The 24,176-nt window shown below is 39.4% G+C and overlaps 1 protein-coding gene across 2 annotated transcripts in view; it reads right to left on the bottom strand.

Annotated features, from left to right (window-relative positions):
- The window catches only part of MED23 (mediator complex subunit 23), a 49,439-nt gene that overhangs the window by 2,948 nt on the left and 22,315 nt on the right, over positions 1 to 24,176 (bottom strand). For both annotated transcript variants that reach the window (XM_072141521.1, XM_072141523.1), the window contains 17 exons: positions 22,987 to 23,130; positions 22,414 to 22,559; positions 21,808 to 22,053; positions 21,047 to 21,189; positions 19,745 to 19,919; positions 18,800 to 18,963; positions 15,824 to 15,948; positions 12,018 to 12,223; positions 10,067 to 10,247; positions 8,406 to 8,576; positions 7,565 to 7,781; positions 7,201 to 7,437; positions 6,663 to 6,828; positions 5,929 to 6,001; positions 4,570 to 4,784; positions 3,079 to 3,199; positions 260 to 391 (listed from right to left, as the gene is read on the bottom strand). In XM_072141521.1, the coding sequence (XP_071997622.1) occupies positions 260 to 391; positions 3,079 to 3,199; positions 4,570 to 4,784; positions 5,929 to 6,001; positions 6,663 to 6,828; positions 7,201 to 7,437; positions 7,565 to 7,781; positions 8,406 to 8,576; positions 10,067 to 10,247; positions 12,018 to 12,223; positions 15,824 to 15,948; positions 18,800 to 18,963; positions 19,745 to 19,919; positions 21,047 to 21,189; positions 21,808 to 22,053; positions 22,414 to 22,559; positions 22,987 to 23,130 (2,862 nt within the window). The remainder of the gene's footprint in view (positions 1 to 259; positions 392 to 3,078; positions 3,200 to 4,569; positions 4,785 to 5,928; positions 6,002 to 6,662; positions 6,829 to 7,200; positions 7,438 to 7,564; positions 7,782 to 8,405; positions 8,577 to 10,066; positions 10,248 to 12,017; positions 12,224 to 15,823; positions 15,949 to 18,799; positions 18,964 to 19,744; positions 19,920 to 21,046; positions 21,190 to 21,807; positions 22,054 to 22,413; positions 22,560 to 22,986; positions 23,131 to 24,176) is intronic.

Here is a 24,176-nt window from a genome sequence, read left to right as displayed (position 1 = left end):
AATCACATATGTAACTGGTAAATCTGGGGGTCCTGTATTATCTGCAGCAAGGCAGTGGAACTGCCCAGTCCTTCTAATCCAAACTTCTATGAACATGCAATAAACTAAGTGAAAGTGTCCAGAATTTTTAGCGTTGTACAGCATATTTCTAAAAGAGGCTTGCAGTAGCTGAAAGCATTGACACCAGCACCGGTTATATAAAACATCCACTATATATGGTTTATATTTTGAGACACTTACAGAAAAATAATGTACTTACTTGATCTTTTATGCTGTCTCCAGTAAACATGTATTTCATGTGATAAAGAAAGTCGCAAATGGGGTCCATGAAGTTCAGGTGTGTACTGCACTGATCCACATTTAACAGCATTTCATAGAAAGCCACACCGATCTAATGATAAACGGAAAGAAACGCGGTTTAACAATCGGGGGAGTGCAATAAGTACGTAAAGGGAACCTGTCATTAAGAACAGGCACAATAAACATTACTCAACCCCTCCCACTGTGCCTTTGCAGAAAAGTGCAGTCCAGGCATCCCTGATAAATATGCCTCCTACCTCCAGTAAAGTCACCCCCCAAACTTTTTCTGCCCTTGTCTATGTTGGCCTCACCCATCTGCGGGTGTGTGAAATGGTAATAAGATCTGCGGGTGTGTGAAATGGTAATAAGATCTGCGGGTGTGTGAAATGGTAATAAGATCTGCGGGTGTGTGAAATGGTAATAAGATCTGCAGGTGTGTGAAATGGTAATAAGATCTGCAGGTGTGTGAAATGGTAATAAGATCTGCGGCTGTGTGAAATGGTAATAAGATCTGCAGGTGTGTGAAATGGTAATAAGATCTGCGGGTGTGTGAAATGGTAATAAGATCTGCGGGTGTGTGAAATGGTAATAAGATCTGCGGGTGTGTGAAATGGTAATAAGATCTGCGGGTGTGTGAAATGGTAATAAGATCTGCGGCTGTGTGAAATGGTAATAAGATCTGCGGCTGTGTGAAATGGTAATAAGATCTGCAGGTGTGTGAAATGGTAATAAGATCTGCAGGTGTGTGAAATGGTAATAAGATCTGCGGGTGTGTGAAATGGTAATAAGATCTGCAGGTGTGTGAAATGGTAATAAGATCTGCAGGTGTGTGAAATGGTAATAAGATCTGCAGGTGTGTGAAATGGTAACAAGATCTGCGGGTGTGTGAAATGGTAACAAGATCTGCAGGTGTGTGAAATGGTAATAAGATCTGCAGGTGTGTGAAATGGTAATAAGATCTGCGGGTGTGTGAAATGGTAACAAGATCTGCAGGTGTGTGAAATGGTAATAAGATCTGCGGCTGTGTGAAATGGTAATAAGATCTGCAGGTGTGTGAAATGGTAATAAGATCTGCGGCTGTGTGAAATGGTAATAAGATCTGCAGGTGTGTGAAATGGTAATAAGATCTGCGGGTGTGTGAAATGGTAATAAGATCTGCGGGTGTGTGAAATGGTAATAAGATCTGCGGGTGTGTGAAATGGTAATAAGATCTGCAGGTGTGTGAAATGGTAATAAGATCTGCGGGTGTGTGAAATGGTAATAAGATCTGCGGGTGTGTGAAATGGTAACAAGATCTGCAGGTGTGTGAAATGGTAATAAGATCTGCAGGTGTGTGAAATGGTAATAAGATCTGCAGGTGTGTGAAATGGTAATAAGATCTGCAGGTGTGTGAAATGGTAACAAGATCTGCAGGTGTGTGAAATGGTAATAAGATCTGCGGGTGTGTGAAATGGTAATAAGATCTGCGGGTGTGTGAAATGGTAATAAGATCTGCAGGTGTGTGAAATGGTAATAAGATCTGCAGGTGTGTGAAATGGTAACAAGATCTGCGGGTGTGTGAAATGGTAATAAGATCTGCGGGTGTGTGAAATGGTAATAAGATCTGCGGGTGTGTGAAATGGTAATAAGATCTGCGGGTGTGTGAAATGGTAATAAGATCTGCGGGTGTGTGAAATGGTAATAAGATCTGCGGGTGTGTGAAATGGTAATAAGATCTGCGGGTGTGTGAAATGGTAATAAGATCTGCAGGTGTGTGAAATGGTAATAAGATCTGCAGGTGTGTGAAATGGTAATAAGATCTGCAGGTGTGTGAAATGGTAATAAGATCTGCAGGTGTGTGAAAAGGTAATAAGATCTGCGGGTGTGTGAAATGGTAATAAGATCTGCAGGTGTGTGAAATGGTAATAAGATCTGCAGGTGTGTGAAATGGTAATAAGATCTGCAGGTGTGTGAAATGGTAATAAGATCTGCAGGTGTGTGAAATGGTAATAAGATCTGCAGGTGTGTGAAAAGGTAATAAGATCTGCAGTTTCAAACACAGTGCATACTGCTAAACACACCATGCAGTGAGAGAGACAGCATTCTGCTAAGGACAGGGAAAGGACTTCCTTTCTGCTCAGGCTGAGATTTGAAGAGACACAGAGCTGTCAGTCAAAAAGAAGGAGTCGGGAGTCACTGGCAGCCTGGAGAAAGCGTAACTCTTCTCTTCAGAACAGACTGACTACTCATTTGCATATCTGAAAAAACACTAAAATTAAGGTACAGAGCCTCAGTTGCAGATAATTTTAGGTGATGCGGGAAGGACTTTTAACCCTTTACCAGCAGGTATGAGGGGTAATATTCTAGTGACAGGTCTTCCTTAAGGGGAAAACTGACTATGCCACTACAGCAAAAATGTCATTTATCATATAAAAAAGAATGTATGAATTTTTTTTAAACCCTTAAAAGGAAATCAACCAGATAAAGTCAGTGGTTTTAACCCAAGCATACTCAAACACTAATATGTTCCCCTTGAAACAAGATCCATTCTTCATTTAGCTGTTAATGGCCTATTTTTTGAGTAAAAGTTCTTTTAAAAATATACAAAGGAGCCTCAGGAGCTCCTGGGTACGTCACGGAAGCCCTCTTTGCACAAATAAATTGGTGATTTCCTGTGCACCTAGGGCATCTCATTAATCATATAATGTACTGCAACACTACTAAATTAACGTATATTGTAAATACACTGCTTCATTACTAGACCTGGGTCCTGGTTGTGATGAAAAATTAGTCAATTACCTCTATCATGCACCTAGTCCTTTCTTGTTGAAAGCGCTGTAGGAATGGTCCTACCAAATGGTACACATAGAGTAACTGGTACTCTGTTTTGACTATTGGTATCAGACCTTCAGACAGGAACCTTCATAAAAAAGAAAAAAAAAAAAAAAAGTGAAAGTGTTATTGTTATAATTTAGTCAAATCTAACCTTTCCACAAACTTTGCAGTGGTCTGTATGTGACTTGTCATCTTAACCCATTCATGACCCGTGACGTAATAGCACGTGACGGGTCGGCCGCGGGTGCATGGAGAGTGCTCACGCACTGAGCCCTCTCCGTAGCCGGTAAGTCTTTGCTGCATATTGCAGCAAAGGCTTACCGGTAACACCCGCGATCGGTGCCAGCACCGATCGCGGGTGTTTTCCCGCTGATCGCCGCCGGCAAAGCTGCCGACGGCTTCAAAAATCCAGTCGCCATGGTAGCCTCGGGTCTCACGAAGACCCGAGTCTACTTCGGGTTAACCCATGAATCACAATGTGCTATCAGTTTAATCCCGTAACGGAAAATCGCGCCCAAAGTCGAAAATGGCACTTTTTTGTCATTAAAAAAAAAATTAAATTCTATAAAAAGTGATCACAAGGTCGTACAGTCCTAAAATCAATAACATTGTAAACGTCATCAAAATCCGCAAAAAACGACACCACCCACAGCTCTGTACACCAAAGTATAAAAAAGTTATTAGCGCCAGAAGATGGCAAAATCCCCCCCAAAAATTTTGTACAGGAGGTTTTAATTTTTTTTAAATGTATGATAAAATTATAAAACCTATACAAATTTGGTATCCCCGTGACTGTACCGACCCAAAGAATAAAGTAGACATGTCATTTGGGGCGCAGAGTGAAATCTGTAAGATCCAAGCCCACAAGAAAACGGCACAAATGCGGTTTTTTACCAATTTCACTGCATTTGGAATTTTTTTCCAGCTTCCCAGTACAAGGCATGGAATAATAAATACCATCTCTATGAAGTGTAATTTGTTACGCAGAAAACAAGCTGTCACACAGCTCTGGACATGGAAAAATAAAAAAGTTATGGATTTTTGATCATGTGGAGTGAAAAATGAAAATGAAAAAACAAAAAAGGGTCAGGTCCTGAAAGGGTTAATGTGAACACCTTTCTTATTTGCTATGTATGTCAATAAAGCTGCTATAGTCTCAAAGCTGCTGAGAGACATATTGTTGGTGAATCACTGTTCCATCTCTCTCGTCCCTGCATATAGTCTCTATGTCATCTGACTTGGTGAGCTTCAGCAAGATGGCTGTCAAAATGGAATTCATTCCAAAATTCCAACTGAAAATAAGAGAGCCAAGTTGAAAAGGGTAGAAGGAAGCACTATGCATAAATCAATAGTACAACAAACTTAGTAAGAAATGTTATCAGAGCAAAGGTTGCTGAAAAGTGATCATTTACATTTAAAATGAAGGAATCAACAGTAATACAAGTGAACCCATACTTTGGAATGAGGGATAGCTGCCCAATGCTTGAATGGTGCCACACAGCATGTGCCAGAGCCAGAGTGTAACTGCAGCTCATCTCAGAGTATGCCTTGTGACATGCTGTAAAATCAAAGAGCTGGAAGGGGTAATCCACCCAATCAGTCTCTGAGGTCAGACTTGGACTGTTGAGAACATTGATTATTCTGTCGTGAAGAACTATCCAGTAAGGCTCCTGAAAAACATAATAAAACAAAAATATATATATATATAACAATATAAAACGACAGCTGTATGAATGCAAGTAAAACTAGACTTGTTGATTTTGTCAAACTAAATAAACAACATTGATGCACTGGAAAACGTTATCAGAAATGGAACAATTGTCTATCTACTCCCCGGATTTGGATATAACTATTTTCAAGATTACAGAATACAGTACATAAACAGAAGCCGGCAGTGACGGACTGCACAACGGCGAGAGAGGCGGATGTAGGGCATATGTGAAAAATTTGTATTCCTGCAATCCCCTTTAAATTCTGTCATATCCGGACATCCCTGGCAATATAACCTACAATATACATGCGTCGAGCAAGACCTGCTAACAATAGGATTTCTTGCTCAAGTACTACAGCTGCCACATAAAACAGATTGTATCCACCTTTGAGGGATGAATAAACTTGGGAGAAACACTTGGTACAACCTATTTATTATAGTGACAAGTGTATTATTGGTGGTAGTCCAACTGTTGTAACCCCAGTGATTCTAAGAATTGTGGATTTCATTTCTCTGGTATGAAGACAGCTGCAGGTTGAATAAACACGCAGCTTATCCTTAAATTTCCTTAACACTGCTGAGGAGAAGCCAAGTAGAGAGCTTGCTCGTATCTGGCAGCGCCACAGAAATGGAAAGAGCCAGATTGCATACTTGACCTGCAGCCCCAGTTCTGTGGTTTCTGTAAGGGTTCAAGTGCCGAGACCTCCAGGCATCAAGATTCAATAAAAACTTGCTACATGGGAAATGTTTGGGACAAATAATTCTGCCACAATGCACAAGCCGATATGCTTTTCCATATAGATATCCCACTGCTATAGATATCCCACTGCTATATGTGTAATGTACACAGCCCTCTCTTTGTAATATTGTAACTATATCCTACAAGACATGAGCAGGAGGAGATGTTGGCATGCAATCTGGTCAGAAGGGCCAATACATTTACCATGTATGCTAAATAACTAGCGCTGCCTAGAAAACCAGGCACAAACAAACAGAGAACATCTGAGGGATAATGGCTTGCTTGGAAGAAGATGCTGCCCTTATGTAAACCATATAAACAAACATCTACATGATAAAAAATTACTAAAGTACATGGTACTCACTGGTAACGCTGTAATGATGAGTCCAATCGCGTTCATCCAGGCTGTGATATTTTCTCTAGGCACAAGTGGCTGACTGTGAGGAGGGAAATGCAAGACATGGTCTATGCCGCACAATATATTTGGAAAGAAATGAGACTCAAGTAGATATTAAACTTCTGACATGTAATAAGTCTGACAGAAAATAGTGAAGAGTGTCTGCTCATGAGAACAAGGTGTCTGCTCATGAGTCCAAGGGATAAATCAGATTAAACTGAGTAGAGGAAGCTCTTTTTGTCCACTAGCAGTGGGATATTGCAAAAGATTAAACACCAGTTACTCTGGATAGCAGTTATGCATTGTTTAATGGAAAAAGTTTTCCATAATTTCACAAGTAGATGCAAAATCGTTATTAATGGTAATATGTTGCTGCTACAGAAACCTTATTACTCTGAAGTCTATGAGGTTCACCTCAAACCATTCAGTTTAGTTTCTATGCCTAATAGTATGTACATTTCACCTGAATATATGTGAAAGTGTCATCTTCTGTCATATTTCACATATTACATACATGTTTTAGGGTATGGATAGCTCATATTTGCCAATAATTGCTCACATACATGATAGACATGTAGTACTACTGAACTGCTGTCATATAAATAAGAAGACATCAGAAACATCAAGACTACTCTATTTGAAGAGTTTGGAGATTACCTGCACGCTTACAATGATAATGTATCAATAAAAGCAGTAAATACCTCTTCAACACCACATTGAGAAGAGCGTTGCCAACATCCTTCCCTGGTACAGCCAAGGCCATCAACTCTACACAGGTTACGTGAAGAGCATGGGCAGCTGGATTGGGGAACTCATTAAATCTCCAGTCACAATTTGGAAATGGTCCAGGAGACTTTCCAGCCATTGGTAATAGAAGAGTTAAGAAAAAACATATATGTGTACAAAAGATATGATATATCTGGGGGGTGAATACACAACATACAATTACCAGTTATACTCCAACCAAGTAATATGCTAGCTTAGGTAAATAAGTTATATTTTTTTAGTATAATATATGTATACAGGCATCCAGCAAAGAAATCCCATTTCCCTGTACCATAGATGTAGAATGAGTACTAATATGTATACAATGACTGGCGTTAATATACTGTTACTATGGTTAAACAAAAAAAAAAAATTCAGTACTAAGAAGGCAATATTAATGTTCACAAGTACTACAATTATTTTAACCCCTGAATAGTTTGAGTAGAAAACGATCCACAGCAAAAAAAAGGATATTGTCCACCAAGCGGCCAATTAGTTTGCAGTAGTAAGTGTCGTCAGGGATCCAAGGATTGTCTTCTCGAGCATTCATACCACACTTGAGGTACGTTTCACTCAGACACCACCCTTGGGGCCGATTATCCTTCAGAGAACCGATGATGGCGTGGACCAGCTTGCGCTTAAGATTGGTACGATCACGTAAATGCATCTCATAGTAGTGGAGAGTGTTGTACAAGTAGGTGACTGGTCGATCTAGGTAGCATGAAACATACACATATTACTCTGTAGATTTTGTAAAAACTGATATCTCTCTGTATAATTGGATATAAAAGGATGAAAGATAAAAGGGAAGAACATACAATTCTGATAAATGACTAACCATGGAACTTGTAAAGGCCTCCAAGGTGATCGAGCAGTGTTTCCAGTGACTTTGAAACTGGAAGCAGCTCTAGAAACCTGTGGATTACAATATCGAATACTGGCAAGAAACGGAGGCACACATTTCCAAAGTAGATTGGAAGGTACTGGGGCTGGATCTGCACAGGTGGATTGACTTGTTCTGCCAAGCCTTCAAAATAAAGCTTTTCTGGGTATTTCTGAAACAAGAGAATATAAAACATATAATAAGATAATAAAAATCATATTGATCTTTATATGAAAATATTTGTAATAAAAAAATAAAAATTATAGGCAACAACCCACATCCATAATTCTTATCAATTTACTTCCCTCTATCAAAAAGGGAGTCTAACTTTGTAACTTCAAAAGTAAAATCAGCATTGCTTAAGGCATCTTATAAAGTTGAGGCAAACCCTTCCTGTTCTGCAGCAATGTGTCATTTTAGAAAAATTTGGTCTTTATGCACATGAGCTTCTCATGCCTATGGGGGTGACAGTGTCTCTGGATGCAACGAGTGAAATCTCCAAAGCAATAGGAAAGTTGAAAACAGGTGACCAAGCAGGTATTGGCCAATTACAATTCACCAAGTAAATATAAAAATTCCATCATTTATAAAACAGGAATGAGCTGGAAAACAAAAAAAAAGGCATGTCTGACTTGTGAGGTGTTTGGGGGGCTTGTAGACTTCCTTTAAAGAGTCTGCCTGTGAGTAGTAAAATAAAAAGAGATCACAGTTCCCACTTCCCTGAGATTCTGTGTCCCCATAGTTTCACATATTGAAAGTGTTTCTAGAAGTATATACGGTTAAAGTCTTTCCTTACCTTGTGGTAAGTCATGTGTTTGGTATGCCAATCGTTCTGCAGCCAGTGTTCTGGAGAGTTCTCCTTAACAAAGTCACTCACTCGATTTCTGAAGTCATTTGGTTTTAGAAGAAGTAACTGAATTATAAAGTAACATACTTGAGCTTCATTTCCTTCATGACTGCGCATGGCCTGCAGAAATCATAAAAAAAGAAAAATGACCCCTTACATTTGCCTGATCTACAACAATGGAATTCAGATGACCCATGCCAATACCCTTATTAAAACACTTAAAAAAAAGCTTAAAGGGAACCAGTCAACACATTTTGACATATACAGCAAGTGACAGGTTCCCATAACTAATTGTAACTAATTGACACCCTTCTTTTAGCTCAAAATAATTTCCCTCAAATTCCCATATATCAACTTTTCTTAGATTTATTGCTCGGCCGCCTCTCCAATCTATTCCTCCTTACTATCCAGCAGTTCATACTTATACAGTAGGGATCAGGGTATAGTAGGGAAAAAAATTAGTGTAAAAAGTAACCTTTACTGGTCAACATTTAAAAATTGTTATTTGTTCTTTATATTGCATAATACATTGTGGCAAACAATTTTTAAATATTGACCAATAAAAGTACACTCACTCTTTCCCCATTATACCCTGATCCCTACTGTTTAAATATTGTCATAGCAGGTGGTGTACATCAGTGAGTGGTCACACAATAGACTAATCTTACTCTATAATTTGTATCCAGCAGTTCATGTCATGTGACCAGGGTGATGTCATCTAAGGTCTTATAAATTTTACATTTGCCAAATATACCCCACATAAAAATCACTGCAGGTCTCCATGGTCTTCTACTCCTCCATATCCTCCATGGAGGCATGCTGTGATTTCATGTGATTAGATATATACATATGGTACAGTTTGCCAATGTTAGGAGGCTAAAGGACCTTTAGATGATATCACCCTGGTTACAAGACATGAATGTAACAAGGCACCATGTCAAAAAATTGACACAATATATCCTAAAAGTAAATAGAGCTTAGTACATATATAGTTATATATTTGCAGACAATACCCAAGTACAAGGAGGTAGGGCAGTGATTTGGAAAGACACAGGGTGGTCACTGCCAGTCTGGAAGAGAGAAGTGTCAGCCAGACATGAGTAAGAAAAGCCAATTTGTATATCGGAAAACTGTCTGTAAATAAGGTATAGGGCAATGATGGCAAACCTTTTAGAGACCGAGTGCCCAAACTACAACAAAGACCCGCTTATATATCGCAAAGCGCCAACACAGAAATTTAATTTGTGATTTATACTCCCTTCTCTGTCACAGTTTTCATTTATACCAGCACCTGAGGACACCAATAAAGCAGAAAATAGTCCCAGGTGCAGCTGTTACTTTAAAATAGCTCTGTGCACAGCAAGTCCTGGGCTGTCTGGGACTCAGGAAGATACCTGGAGTCATCTCTGGTGATGGCCTGAGTGCCCACAGAAAGGGCTCTGAGTACCACCTCTGGCACCAGTGCCATAGGTTAGCTATCACTGGTATAGGGTCTCACTGGCAGCTAATTTTAGGTGATATGGGGAGAACTTCTAACCCTTTATCAGCAGGCATTATTAGTCAGGGTGGTAAAATTCTGGTGATATGTCCTTGTTAAGAACAAAAATTACCAGGCACAAGATCAGTCTGTCCAGCGTTACAATGTTGTATTTCCACACCATGTCATTCAGCATTTCAATACACTTATTGAGTTGTTGTCCTCCGGCTGAAGTAGAGAACTCATACACAAGGAAGTCTGCAAATGTACGGACATGAGCAACAAGTGCTCTAGCACCAATTCTCTCCAGAACTCTGAAACACAAAAGTAGTAATAAACATAAAGAAGAAAAATGCAGAAATGCAACTGCTCAGAAGATACTTTCATAACTTCATTGTGTTATTTACGCTGCTAGGTCCCTTTCCATCTCCAACTTCATTTCCAAATTTCCCTTTTCTATTTTTCCCCCTTTATGTGCGTTTCTTTTGGCCCAACTTTTAATTACCAGGTCCAATAATTGTGTGGTAAACTTGTATAACAACTATGAATGGCAAAATTGGTTAACCTTTTTACAACATTATTTGACATTTCCATTTCCCTGGAAAAGCTTCCAATGATCCTAACTGTAAAAGGAACATTATCCAATCATCCGAAAAAAAAAAACAAAACCCTTTAACCCCTTAAGGACGCAGGGTTTTTCGGCTGATTTCTCGCTCTCCAACTTCAAAAATCCATAACTTTTTCATTTTTACGTGTACAGACCTGTGTGAGGGCTTATTTTGTGCGTAACAAATTTTACTTTCCCGTGATGTTATTTATTTTAACATGCCGTGTACTGCGAAGCTGAAAAAAAATTCCAAATGTGGAAAAATTGAAAAAAAAGTCACGTGCGTCACGTTCTTGTGGGCTCAGTTTTTACGACTTTCACTCTTCGCTCCAAATAACATGCCTACTTTATTCTTTGGTTCGGTGCGATCACGGTGATACCAAATTTATATAGGTTTTATTGTGTTTTAATACATTTTCAAAAATTAAACAAATGTGTACAAAAAAGAAAAACATTTTTTTGCCATCTTCTGATGCTACTTTTTCATACTTTGGCGCACGGAGATGTGTGAGGGGTCATTTTTTGCGAAATGAGGCGACGTTTTCATTGCTACCATTTTGAGGTCTGTGCGACATTTTGATAATTTTTTATTTCATTTTTTATGTTATGTAAAAAGGTGTAAAAGTCGCATTTCGGACATTTGGGCGCCATTTCCCACCTCGGAGGTCACCGCCGGCCGTAACCGTTTTTATATTTTGATAGATCGGGCATTTTGGGACGCGGCGATACCTAATATGTTTGTGATTTTTACTGTTTATTATGTTTTATATCCGTTCTAGGGAAAGGGGGGTGATTTGAACTTTTAATATTTTATTAATTTTTTTTATTTTTAATTTTTTTTTTCTTTTTTTTTCACAATTTTTTAGACCATCTAGGGTACATTAACCCTAGATGGTCAGATCGCTCCTACCATATACTGCAATACTACAGTATTGCAATATATGGCATTTTTGCAGGTCATACATTACAATGAGCCACTGGCTCATTGTAACGAACCTGCATAAGCCATGTAGCCTCGTGTCAAAAGAAGACCCGAGGCTACCATGGTAACCGATCGCCGCCCCCCGATGACGTTCGGGGGCGTGGCCATCAGAAAAAAGCGGGCGGCGCCCGCGCGCCGCCGTCTTTTAAACGCCGCCGGCGACTTAGGGTTAATAGCGGTGGGGGTTTTGTGCAAAATGCAAAAACCCCCACCTCTGTATGAAGAGGACTCAGCCCGTGAGCCCTCTTCACACATCCCTTATACCTCTGCGCCGTAGAGCTACGGCGCAGAGCGTTAAGGGGTTGATGTGGTTAGTGTCAGAAAGTTCCTACATTTTACAATAGTGCTATATAGTCTATATATAACAAAATGACAGCACATATATACTTAGTGTAAGGTATATCTTAATTTTTTAGCACAAGAGCCACCAAAGAGGGAAACGATTGACATCATGTACTGAAGAGGTCTCCCATGGAGATAAGCACCAATTTTTACCTGTATCCAATCTGGTTGATTTGATCAGTCTCCAAAAGCATTTTCCAAAGTAAACAAAGAAATAAAGGGGAGGAGCCCTGCAAGGAGAAGTGCGAGATGATATCATTTTCATTGGTCATAGACTTCCACTTCCTATACTCCTCTTCCACATTCTTCTTTAAGTTAAAACGACTTTCTTGAGGCACATTGTTCTGCTTGAAGAACGCCTGAAAAACATAAATGACTATTTATTGAAAAATATAAAACAATATACAAAAAAACCTACAAAACAAAATAACATATACTATATATATTACATGATTAAGTAAGCAGGAATTTATTATTTAAAAAAATAAATAAATCACAGGATTTTTCCATTTTTTGATGAGAAAAAAAAATCCTAACTTGTTAAGGCCATTGCGCTGTTATTCTTGGCCCACAAACCCACTTCAGTGTAAATCGAGAGCATGGGTTAAGTTCATGCTTATGTTACTATACACATCAAGCAGTGAGGGCGATATTATCCCTTTAAGTCTACATGCACACGATGTATGCCCGCCGTACCGTAGTACGGCGGTAAAACATCAGCGCTGGGGAGAGGAGGAGAGGGAGAGCACTGCTCACCCCGACCCCTCGCCATAGGAATACACAGCGCACGGTGCCGTATTCCGTAGATAGATAGGACACGGGCTACGGAATGGTACTGTGCTGCAATGTACCGCTCCGATACGGCGCCACAAGGCCAATGAAGTGTATGGGGGATGTATATAAGTTGGCCGTATATACGTCGCCCATACGTTCGTGCGAATGTAGCCTAAACTGGGGTCTCTGTTCAGCCAATGGGAGTGTGGTAGTAAAAATATTACGTATAGTGTCAAGCAAGAAAATTCATAGCTTTGCACCAGTACTCCCTGTTGTATCGGACTGTTGGCAGGGCTTTTGTCTTGGTTTTGTTGAAAAAAAAAAAAAAGTCTGCATAATACAACTTTTTTGGTAAAAATATTGCTGAACAACCGAAAACTAAAGCTTCCTATATTTCATAGCCATAAGTCAGATAATATAGCCAGGTAATGCACAGTAATTTTTATGTGTCTGAGAGGAGTTTCTTGATAGGGTTAAGTTTTTAACCAATATTATTGTCAATGTTTTGGAGAAAAAAAATAAAAAAAAAATAAATCACAATTCTTGGAATTTATTCCCACCTACCATCCAAATCTTACTCCATCTATATAAAGATCCCTTTCTGGTATGGATGATTTTTTTCCCAAGCTTTTACCTTTCTAATCAACTCTATCCATTCCTTAAAGGATGGAATTTGCGTATCCCCAGTCTTACCAATAATAAAATTTTATTCAGTACCTGTCTCTTTCCCAGATCCTGTCTCTCTAAACTATAAACACCCAGGATAGTCACTTGGACGGATCCCGGTAAAGATATAAACAGCTCATCTTTTATCAATTGGAATATTTCCCTCCAAAAAGGTCCCAGTTTTGGGCAAGACCAGGCCACATGCACAAAATCCGCGCCCTTACATCAGATACAGGAGGAACTCTGTCTAATTTTCATGTTATATAGGAGTTTGGGTGTATAATACAACTGGTGTACAAAGTTAAACGGCACCATCCTGTGTTTCCAAGATAAAGAGGAAGAAACAATTCCCCTATAACAACTTTTCTAAAATTCAGAATTCACTTTCCCGATATCACTTTCCCATTTTTTGCAAGAAGGGACGGCTTCCTTTTCCATCCTAGATTGTAAAATAAACTTATACATACGTGAAATTAATTTCCTAGTTACATTAGTGTTTCTCAAAAACTCTATACAATTACTTACCCCTAATTTAAAGCTACCCTTATCCTCTGTCCTCATATATGCATAATATAACTGAAGGGATTGAAAAAAAAACCTCCTATCCCCTTCTCCACACTGCGCCCGTAATTTAACATCTGTGATACATTCATAATCTGTGAAAAATATATCACTCCTTTCTGTGTCCAATAGGCTTTTCCAGGAATACACCTAAATTTTCCCAAATTAAAATTGTCCCAAATAGGTGAAAAAGACATGATCCCCCTAGATTCAATATCACTTTTAATGCCTTCCAAACTTTATCTAATAACCCTGTAGTAGCTATACCTCTAAATCCACCCTGTGCCAATTCCCCACTCTCTAATAGAGTGAAGATCATGTCTCTATACCCAAAACTCCTATTCATTAATATCTGGAACGCACTGCAGTTTCTCCTACTAACTAAAAATTTTAGTTGTGATGCAATATAGTATCCATATACCCATGGAATTCCCAGTCCCCCTTGATCCACCATCCGGCAGTGGGTTGTGAGTTTCAACCTCACCCTTTTTCTCCCCCAGATTAAGTCATTAAAAATAGCATCCACCAACTTAATGATCTTCTTGGGTATTCAAACTGGACAAACCGCTAGTGGATACAGTAATTGGGGTAAAAGAATCATCTTAAAATGGCATCTTCAAGCAACTAGAAATACTATGTCAAATTTTACTAAAGATCGGTATAATATGCAAATCCACATATCTACCGGGATCCGCTGTTACCATCACCCCCAAATACTTAAAAAAACGTCTTTATGAATAACTTTAACTTGTATCCAGAGATTGAACACTTTCCCATCCAATGGAAGTAGCGTGGTTTTCTCCCAATTTATCCTCAATCCCGAGAACTGACCAAACTTATTAACCAGACAAAAAATATCTCCCAGAACATTTTCGGGCCTCTGAATAGTCATCAAAATGTCATCTGCGTACAGGGATATCTTATCGCTCTCTCCCCCGCTCCCCCACCCCTTAATCCATTCTGCCTCTCTAATCATTATTGCCAAAGGCTCTATAAAGAGGGCGAAGAGGAGAGGAGAGAGGGGACACCCCTGCCGTGTACCACGAGATAGGGAAAAAGAATTTTCTAAAGTTTCCAGGGTAAGGGAAACCCCTTTCTCATCGAGCATGACTTTTCTTGTGGAATAGATATACAGTTTTGACTATTATTCCACAACATGTCACTACGCTTCTTGATTAAGTAATGCTTCATGTCAAAGTTTATCACTGCGATTTATCTACCTGTACTGTTATGTTACTTAGGGCTATGCCCACAAATGCCTATGTTTCTATTTGCCAACTGCCATTTGTCAAAACTTAAGAAATTTTCAGATTAGGCTGAAGTACATCCGGTGTCATTTTGGCAGGGAAGGTGTGACTGGACATGGGTGGCATGTGTGGGCATAGCACTACTTAACAGTTAGTTCAGGTAGATGGATGGTGGTGCCGAATTCCCTTTAATGGGGCTACTTTCAATGTAGACTGGAGGCAAAGATTTCCTATCATGTGCTTCTTGCTCTTTCCCATTTATCTGTTAGACAATGGCTAGTGGCACAGAAGGAGAACCATCCTTGCGGCAACACCTGATGAACCACTCAATAGCTGCTGGAGGAATTGTCCTTTTCTGCATAGAGAAAACGGAGGAAGTTTTATTTAATTCCGGTAATAAGAATATGGCAATCCAAAATTATATGCAATGTTTCGGCCTTAGGTCGCATATAAACTTTTGCATATAATTTTGGACTGCCACATTCTTATTACTGGAATAAAATAAAACTTCCTCAGTTTTCTGTATTAAGTGGTGCTAAGTTTTTCTTCATTTATACGATGTAGTAACCTACTTGTGACGTGTACTTTTTCCACTATAGTCCTTTTCTGCAGGCAGTGGAAGGCAATACCATGTGGCCGCTTCTTGTGGTACAGTCAAGGCCCTGTTATACATGGTCTGCTGGCGGTCCATTAGGAAATGAAAACACTTACCTGTAGTGGAGCAGGAAAACAGCTGAGTGTATGCAGAGCCCAGTTATGTGGCGTGAAGCTAATAATTGTCTGCAGAATGTCCTTGCACCAAGTGCCTTGAATTGATTCAGAGCCTGTGAAAAAATCTAACCAAAGGAACAAAAGAAAAGACAACATATTATAAAGCATACATAGCAGTTTCTCTCTGGTCTATGTTTTTTTTAGATGATAGATCACCATGATGAGATAAGTGGTCTATTCAGGCAGCATTGTCAAAACGCCATATAATGCTGCTGCCTCCACAGCCACTGTGTACAGGGCCATCTATTGTTGGGGGTGCCAAGGTTGACTTTATAGGGTTTTTTAAGGAACTCTGGAAAACCCAGGGAGGACAAGGGTACTATAAAAGAAAGTGTATTTAGCCTGCTCCAGTTCCTGGTTACCCTGATGTTCCGGTAATTCCACTTTACCAAACCATTGCCATGCCAAAATGGCAGGGGTCACTGTACTGTATTTAGCCAATGGCCTTCTAGGACTAGGCATTTCCCTTGTGACAAAGTGACAACTGATTGGTAGTAATGTGTCAGTCAGAAGTGCTAATGACCTGAATTACCAGGAACTGTAGCAGGGCAATTTCTAATTGGCACCCCTGTTTTACGGAAAATCCATTCAAAGGGTACACTTAACTATTGCATAACAATACAGTTTCTTCCCAAATATTGAAGGACCTTAATCATACCAGTGACATATTAACCAGAGGGACTAGACAGGGCTGTCCCCTTTCCCCGCTATTATATGCTATATACATCGAGCCATTAGCGATTTTATTAAGAGACGATCACCGGATAGCAGGTGGGGGATGTGGGGGTAAGAAGGACAAGCTATGTTTGTATGCATACGATTTGATATTATACTTACGGGATTCCGTAGAGGTAGTCCCCAGGGTGATGGCAGTTATAGAAGAGTTTGGGAAATGGTCAGGTCTTCAAATAAACTGGTCAAAATCTTTATTGCTCCCTCTAGATCCAGGGGTTAAGGAAGGGCTACTGAACCTTAAGGTAACTATATGCGAGGATAGCTTTAGATATCTAGGTATTCAAATAACAAAAGAACTGGATAGGTTCGTGGCGATGAACCTGCTCCCACTCCTGAAGGCAATCAGAGAAAGAATGCACTGCTGGGATAGGCTGTTTCTAGCAAGAGCAGATAGGATAGGCCTCATTAAAATGACGCTCCTCCCGCAAATTTTATTTGTATTATCAGCTAGTCCAGTTTGGATAGAGGAGTCATTATTTAGGGCAATTGAGGCAATGCTCAATGACCTTATGTGGGGACGAAAAAAGGTGCGCATGAAGATGAGTTATCTATATCGGCCTTTGGAGGAAGGGGGTCTGGGGATCCCCTTCTTCAGGGGATATTTCGTGGCGGCACAGTTTAGCAGATTAGTAGAATGGGAAAACAATTCGTCAATTATGAGATTGATAGGGTCCACTCAGGACTCAAACAAATCAATTACGGAAGCATTGGAGAGCGGTATTTTTGATACTGAGGGCTTTAAAAAATGGGAACTGTCTAAACTGCTATCTAAATGCTGGGCAGAGATCAAGAAAATGCTGAACATTCACGGATTCCTGGAGGAAACTCCGCTATGGGAGAACTATCAGATGAGAGAGCTCTTGAGCATCCCGGATTCTGGGTTCTGGAAAAGGTTAGGGGTTAATTTTGTAGCACAGTTTTTGATAGACGGGGAGGTCAGGCCCTTCTCGTATTTTGAAGAAGTTTATCACCTGAAGAAGGGAGATTTTTTGAGATTTGGGCAAGTGGCACACGCACTTAGGGTATATAAAAAGAAAAAGGGGATAGGATTAAGGATCGAATCACATGAATGTATAGATTTAGTAATGAAAAATAATTGTAACACTAGGAATATAGTTTCAAAGATTTATAAACATATAGTGAAAGGGGTGTCAGTTAATATTAAACACAAATCACGTATACACTGGGAAAAAGTGACTGAGGGTGACTCATCCGTGAACTGGGAGCGCGTATATGGGAATTTGAGGCATTGTTCAATAGGATGGAACCATAGACTCATACAGTACAATATTATACATATGACCTACTACGCACCAATGGATCTTTGGAAAATGAAACTCAGGCGTGATAATAAGTGCCTGAGATGTGATGGAGAGGAGGCAAATTTTCTGCATGTTATTTGGACCTGCCCTAAGATCCAAGGTTTTTGGAAAGTTATTTTTTTTTTATTTAGGGACAATACTGGGGACAGTTTTGACTCCCACGTTGAGAAATGCTATTTTGGGAGACCTGGAAGGATTGGATCAAGTAAAGTATTTACTGGTTCAGAAGGTGCTGCATTTGGGACGAGTTTGTATTGCCAGGAAATGGGGATCTGCAGAGACCCCAACGAAGGAGTATTGGATAGGCCTAGTAGAAAACATTAAAAAATACGAACGGGTTTGGTTTTGCAGGCAGGGTAGGGGGGGTGTGGAGAGGTGGAGCAAGATTTGGGAGAGATGGAAATAAAGTTAAAAATTTGCGCTCTTCCCCTCCCCTCCCCAGCTCTTCTCTCTTCCCCCCCCCCCCTTTTTTTCTTCTTCCTTTTTTTTTTTTTGTTTCATTTTGTTTGTTTTCCTCTTCATCGGTGTCTGAGGGTGGGGGATCTGAGGGTGGGGGATCTGAGGGTGGGGGATCTGAGGGTGGGGGGGAGGGTTTCAACTATCTATGTGTACATAATATTATGCGCAACCTAAGAGTGGAGGTTTTTTTTGCAACTCAGTGCAAGATGTTTGATGTACACGGGAGATGATTATTGTTAAAGGATGCGCAATTTAAGACTGAAGGTTCTTATGTAATTTAGTGTAAGATGTGTAATGTACACGGGAGATAATCATTGTTAAAGGAATGTAATTGTATTTTATAACTATGTTTGGAAAAAAAACAATAAAAGTTTATTTGAAAAAAAAAAAAAAAACATACCAGTGACATGAGTGGCTCTCGCCAGTGTCAAAATCAGTGCACGGTTTAGCTCCTCCGATTCTGCTGATAAAACCGTTTTGGGATCACTAAGGAAACGTGTAAACTGGGGTTGCACTTCAGAACTTCCAAGAGCGGTGATTAATCTCAAAGCTGTGCTCTCAACACTAGAAATAGACAAAGAATTAAATGCTAAAATCAGACAAAAAGAGCAGCTTTCAATTGTATATTATCAACTAGCCTTAATGTATATAGATATTTTAATCTATAGAGATTGTTGGCCCAGCTTTACGGTATGTTATGAATATGAGATTTGTTGGTGTCCGATACTCGATTATCCAGCAGCTCTTCCAAATGCCATGACTAGCCATTTGCAGGGTAGTGGCAGAGACTGGTACTACAGCCATTGAGTATTCAATTTGCTGTATAAATTTTGTAGCTCATTATATGGTATAAATAAAATATTAGAATGACCTATAAGTATACTGACCAGTTATCTGGCTAGTATGACCCGATATGTATGCATTACTTATAATGTCCCATTATAACCCCCATCTTAGACTGCAATGTAATCCATTCTCTCGGCTCCCCCACATTACAACATTTATGTGAATTCCTATGATTCCCATATTCAGTGAGAGTTCTATGTTCTTAAATAAAGCAGGTGTACAAAGCAGAAACCGCCTTTTAAAGAGCCGAACATTCAATGAACAGAATTGGACTCGCAGTGCCATTTAATGGTAGCCACAAAAAGCAGACTTTATTGTGAATACTGGCATAAATACGATAATGATGATCGTCCTGAGAAGACGGCTGGAATGCTGGTTTAAAATTATATATGTGAAATATAGAGAGGAATGAACTAGAAGGAAACAATAATGCCTATTAACCTGTAAGAAAATTAGACTTCAATTGTATACTTGGCCTAATGCAACAAAGTGTACTAACCAGAGGTGAAGCTGATTTTGATTGGTCTGTGGGACTCCAGCAAGTGAATGGAGGTGACTTAAAAGCTGAACTCTATAATGAGGCTGAATATGGTGCATTCGATAGCTGAACATTTCCAACAAGGTGTGAAGGATTCCCCATGAATGAGACTTGAACACAGTAGGTAAAAGTTGACCTGGCAGAATAAAAAAAAAACCTAGAATTAATATATATATAAATGGGCAAAAGAAGCTAAAAGAAGAGCAGATCATGATAGAGGGTCATTCACCAACATGTAAGTGTGCTTGGTTTACAATCCATGATCCTGATGGTCGATTTCCTTTAAATGCATGTGTATTTTTTTTTTAAAAGTGCATGAAGAACACATAGAATGTAATATTTTACTATACATCTTAAGGGGTTTGCCATATTTAAGTATCATTAAAAGGGGTTGTCCGGGTACAGATATGTGCCTCCAGGGGGTATAAAAATAATAAACAGTTCAAACCCGCCCTCTCAAGCAATCCCATTCAGCTACAGCAACGTCCATTACTGCTGGCTTCGGTCTGTATACAGTGAGAGCAGCCATGTCACCTTAGCACCAGCTACAGCCTGCAACTACTGCTATGGCAGGCATGCAAACAGAGAACGGCTGTTGCCATGGCTGTACGGGAGCCCCAGAGGAGGAGAGTATGTACCTTTTATTATTTTTATGCTCCCTGAAGGCATAGGCTGCGGTCACACGCTAGGCGTCAGTTCTTAACGCAATGCTAGCGCACAGGGAGCGGTCCTCGGCCCAAATGCATATGCGCTTCCAGAGAAACGCATGCAATCGGCTTATCAATCGCATGCGTTTCTCTGCGCGCTAGCGTCGCGTTATATGACCGCGGCCATAGGCTGTTGCGGTCATCAGATTCAGTCAGATTGTGGCTCTTCAAAAGTTTCCAGGGACATGTCCTAACAGTTTAGTGCTCTTAGCTCTCTGCAATAAGCTCTGAGTAAAAGCTGTAGCAGGCTGGTTGACCGTGCACAGCCCCACCTCTCTGATTTCTGTAGTAGTATGATGCAGAGAGCCAAAAGCAGTGTGAAGACAAACCCCAGTGCACTTTGAGAACATAACAGTATACACAAAAGGTATGATTTCACATATTTCATGGCTGCTATTTAACACTCATATTCTCTTTACATTTTAGATTTAGTGTAGACTAGATATCTCTCCAAGAAACATGCAACTATAGTATGTAACAACAGTTCCTTTACCATTTCACTAGATTATATGTTCTCATCAACGTATTACAGTGAATATAAAATTAACATTCTTACTGATGAATCCTTTAATGCCCAGTGATTCTATCTCCATATATACCAATAATCGACTGTAGGTTTCCACCAGTGCAGGAGCCAGGGCAGGACTGGATTTTGTATGAGCTAGCTTAATAACTCTAGTAGCAATGCTGTGTATAAGACTGAGAAAAGAAAAAAAAAATATTTGTTAGAAACTCAAATGCAATACAGGCAGTCCCCAGGTTACATACAAGTTAGGGTCTGTAGGTTTGTTCTTAAGTTGAATTTGTATGCAAGACGGAACTGTATATTTTATAATTGTAATCCCAGCCAGAACTTTTTTGGTCTCTGTGACAATTGGATTTTAAAAATGTTGGGTTGTTATAAGAATCAGGATTAACAATAAAGCTTAATTGGAGACACCTTTGATAACTGTTACAGCTGTTTATTGTAGCCAAGAACTAAAGTACAGTAAATTACCAATATCCAGTGGTCCGTTTGTAACTAGGGGTCGTATGTAAGTCGAGTGTTCTTAAGTAGGGGACCGCCTGTACTAAGAAAGTCAAATCCACAATTCGGCACACAAATGCAGAATACCCGAGGGTGTAGCAAATAATACATATACGCTATTTTGTGATTATTTTAATTTCACTATTTTTATATACAATGGAACATGGCTGATAAAGTAAGTCACTAGGTAAATGATCAGTAAAATATTTGCTCTATCAGTATTGGCTGGTATTAAACATAGCTCAACATTGCTATATAGACTGAGGTGCATTTTAAATGTATTTCCATACCTCATTTTTGCATGCACAGTTAGTGAATCCAACAAGTTCATCGGCAGAGGAGTAGTAGATCCAGATGCGGTACAATTTGTCCCTGGTAGTGGTATCTTTACATTTCCATTTCCGTAAATGGTTTCCACAAGCACTCCCATTGGTAATGTGAAACACTCAGAATTGGTTGAGTAGGCATTGCACAGTAAGGCTATTTTGTAGTCGTTCATTTGCAAGCTTTTATTGCGTAAACTTTGCTGCAAAAACCTAACAATGAGATTAACATTAACAGAAAAATTCAGTTCACATAACAGTACCACGAGTATCTTGTGAGCAAATTAGATGCATGACATGCAAATAGGTTTTTTGGAAGCAGTAGCCATACTGCTCTGTTGCTGCATGCATGCATGCAGTTTAAAACTTGGCATATTTCTGAAGTTCTAAATAATAGCTAATATGATCCAATGTTTTCTAAAATGTATTAATGCATTGACATTTGTGTCAGGATAGCTAGACAGAAAATGCCATTACTTTGGTGATCACTACTAGCACTTTAAGTGTAGAAACAAGATAACATATAATATTCAGAAAATATAATATATACACCAGCTGTCCTATTGTACATACTCATGATGTAACTTCAATGAGTGTGGAATGGGGATCTGTAGCTTGGAGTTGTCATTTTGAGCTTTTCTGTTAAGGTGGATCCAAATACAAGTCATCGCAAAGGAATGTGTGGACTGAGGCTTGGTGATATCTGGCACAGGGATACACTAAAACAAAAGAAAATTATATTAGAAAAAAACACCGAAATATTTTAATTGCTTAAATGCCACCTATCAAGTTATAAAATAATAGATTGTACAATTCTGTTCAGGTGATATGCCCAGAAATGGATATGAATTATCAACCAAACTAACTTTTCTTTAGAAGTTACTTTGAAGAGTAAAATAAAATCTACAAAACACACACACAGAAACACATTACCCCAAATAAATATATATTTATTCAGGGTGGGAACCCATGTATGCATAAAATCCTAAAATGAAGCAGCACTCCAGATCCAAGCAGGTAAAAGTGAACAAAAGTTTATTCCAAAACTGGTGATGTTTTGGTGGCTTACCACCTTTCTCAAGCATTATAAATCTGTATATAAACAAATTTCACAAAACAATTTATCTGCTTTATGCAAACACTCACCTCCTTCTCAGGATATAAGAGGTCAAAAAGCTTCATGACAGGTAAGAAGTCAGCCAGTGCATTCTTCTGAATGCTTCCAGAGATGAACTGAAGAAGGACCCACATGAGATGATCACGGCCTTTAATGAGACCCCTACCTGCAAGCTGTAACAAATGTGTGTTACTGAATATTACCTTAAAGATGGATTCTAAGATACATGATTAACTTTAAGGCATAAGCTCAACTTTGTGAGATAAATTGCTAAGTTTCAGATAAAACCTTGAAAAGTTTTTGAACTGAAACTCCCATAAAAAGAGGTGATTGGGGTTCAATTTGTTTGTATGGTATACATTTGAGAAAAGTCCCAAAAATACAGGTCTCATTTTGACAAAATAATGGATATATATGTTGTTTTACCCATAGAGTGATTAATCTGATTAGAAGTCATAAACCAGTAATGTATAGGTGGCCGAGTCTTTTCTTGATCTGTGGCCCTCATCAAATAGGCTAATTTTAAAAGGGAATCTGTCACCAGTTTTACCACACAAAGCTGCTGACAGGGTTAGGAAGCAGCCATGGAGATCTGTGTAACCAGTCCTTTATGTACGTTGTTGGTAGCAACAGGACTATGAAAAGTAATGCTATAACTGAGGTCTGCAGCTCTGGCAAAGGGTCTAGGTGGGTCTTTCACCCTCAAGAGCTTTCAGCTCTCTACAATGTGGTGCTCTACTGCCTCTCCCCTATTGAAGCGGTATTAAGAGTTTGGTTAGATACTCACTACAGTTGCTCAGAACGGAGGGGATGTGGAACAGTTCATTGAAAAGAGCCAGCAACTCTTCAGGTAGGAAGACCAGCACACAGCGCTTACAGGAGCTACTTATCTGATTTGAAAGTTCAGGTTTCACAGTCCTTCTGCTACTTACTATAAAGGTATGATTACACAGCAACACAAGGTCCATACATAGATCTGTCTGCAGTTTATTATGGTCAAAACTGAGGAATTCTTTTTTTCCCCCAAAGCCTTTTACTGTTAAAGGGGTTATTCGAGACTACCAGTATATTAGGAACGGGCTTTTAAAAATAAATAAAATGTGTACTCGCCTCCTCCATTGCTCCAGCTACTCCCATCCGTCCCCATCTCTCAGCATTGTAGGTGCTGGAATATGGTGACGGATGGGAGTAGCCAGCCATCTGGAAGCTCCCCGAGTGC

The sequence above is a fragment of the Engystomops pustulosus genome, chromosome 3, assembly GCF_040894005.1.
Source record: "Engystomops pustulosus chromosome 3, aEngPut4.maternal, whole genome shotgun sequence".
NCBI classification, from domain to species: domain Eukaryota; kingdom Metazoa; phylum Chordata; class Amphibia; order Anura; family Leptodactylidae; genus Engystomops; species Engystomops pustulosus.
The sequence above is the reverse complement of the archived record's forward strand: the minus strand, read 5'-3'. Positions and strand labels throughout refer to the sequence as shown.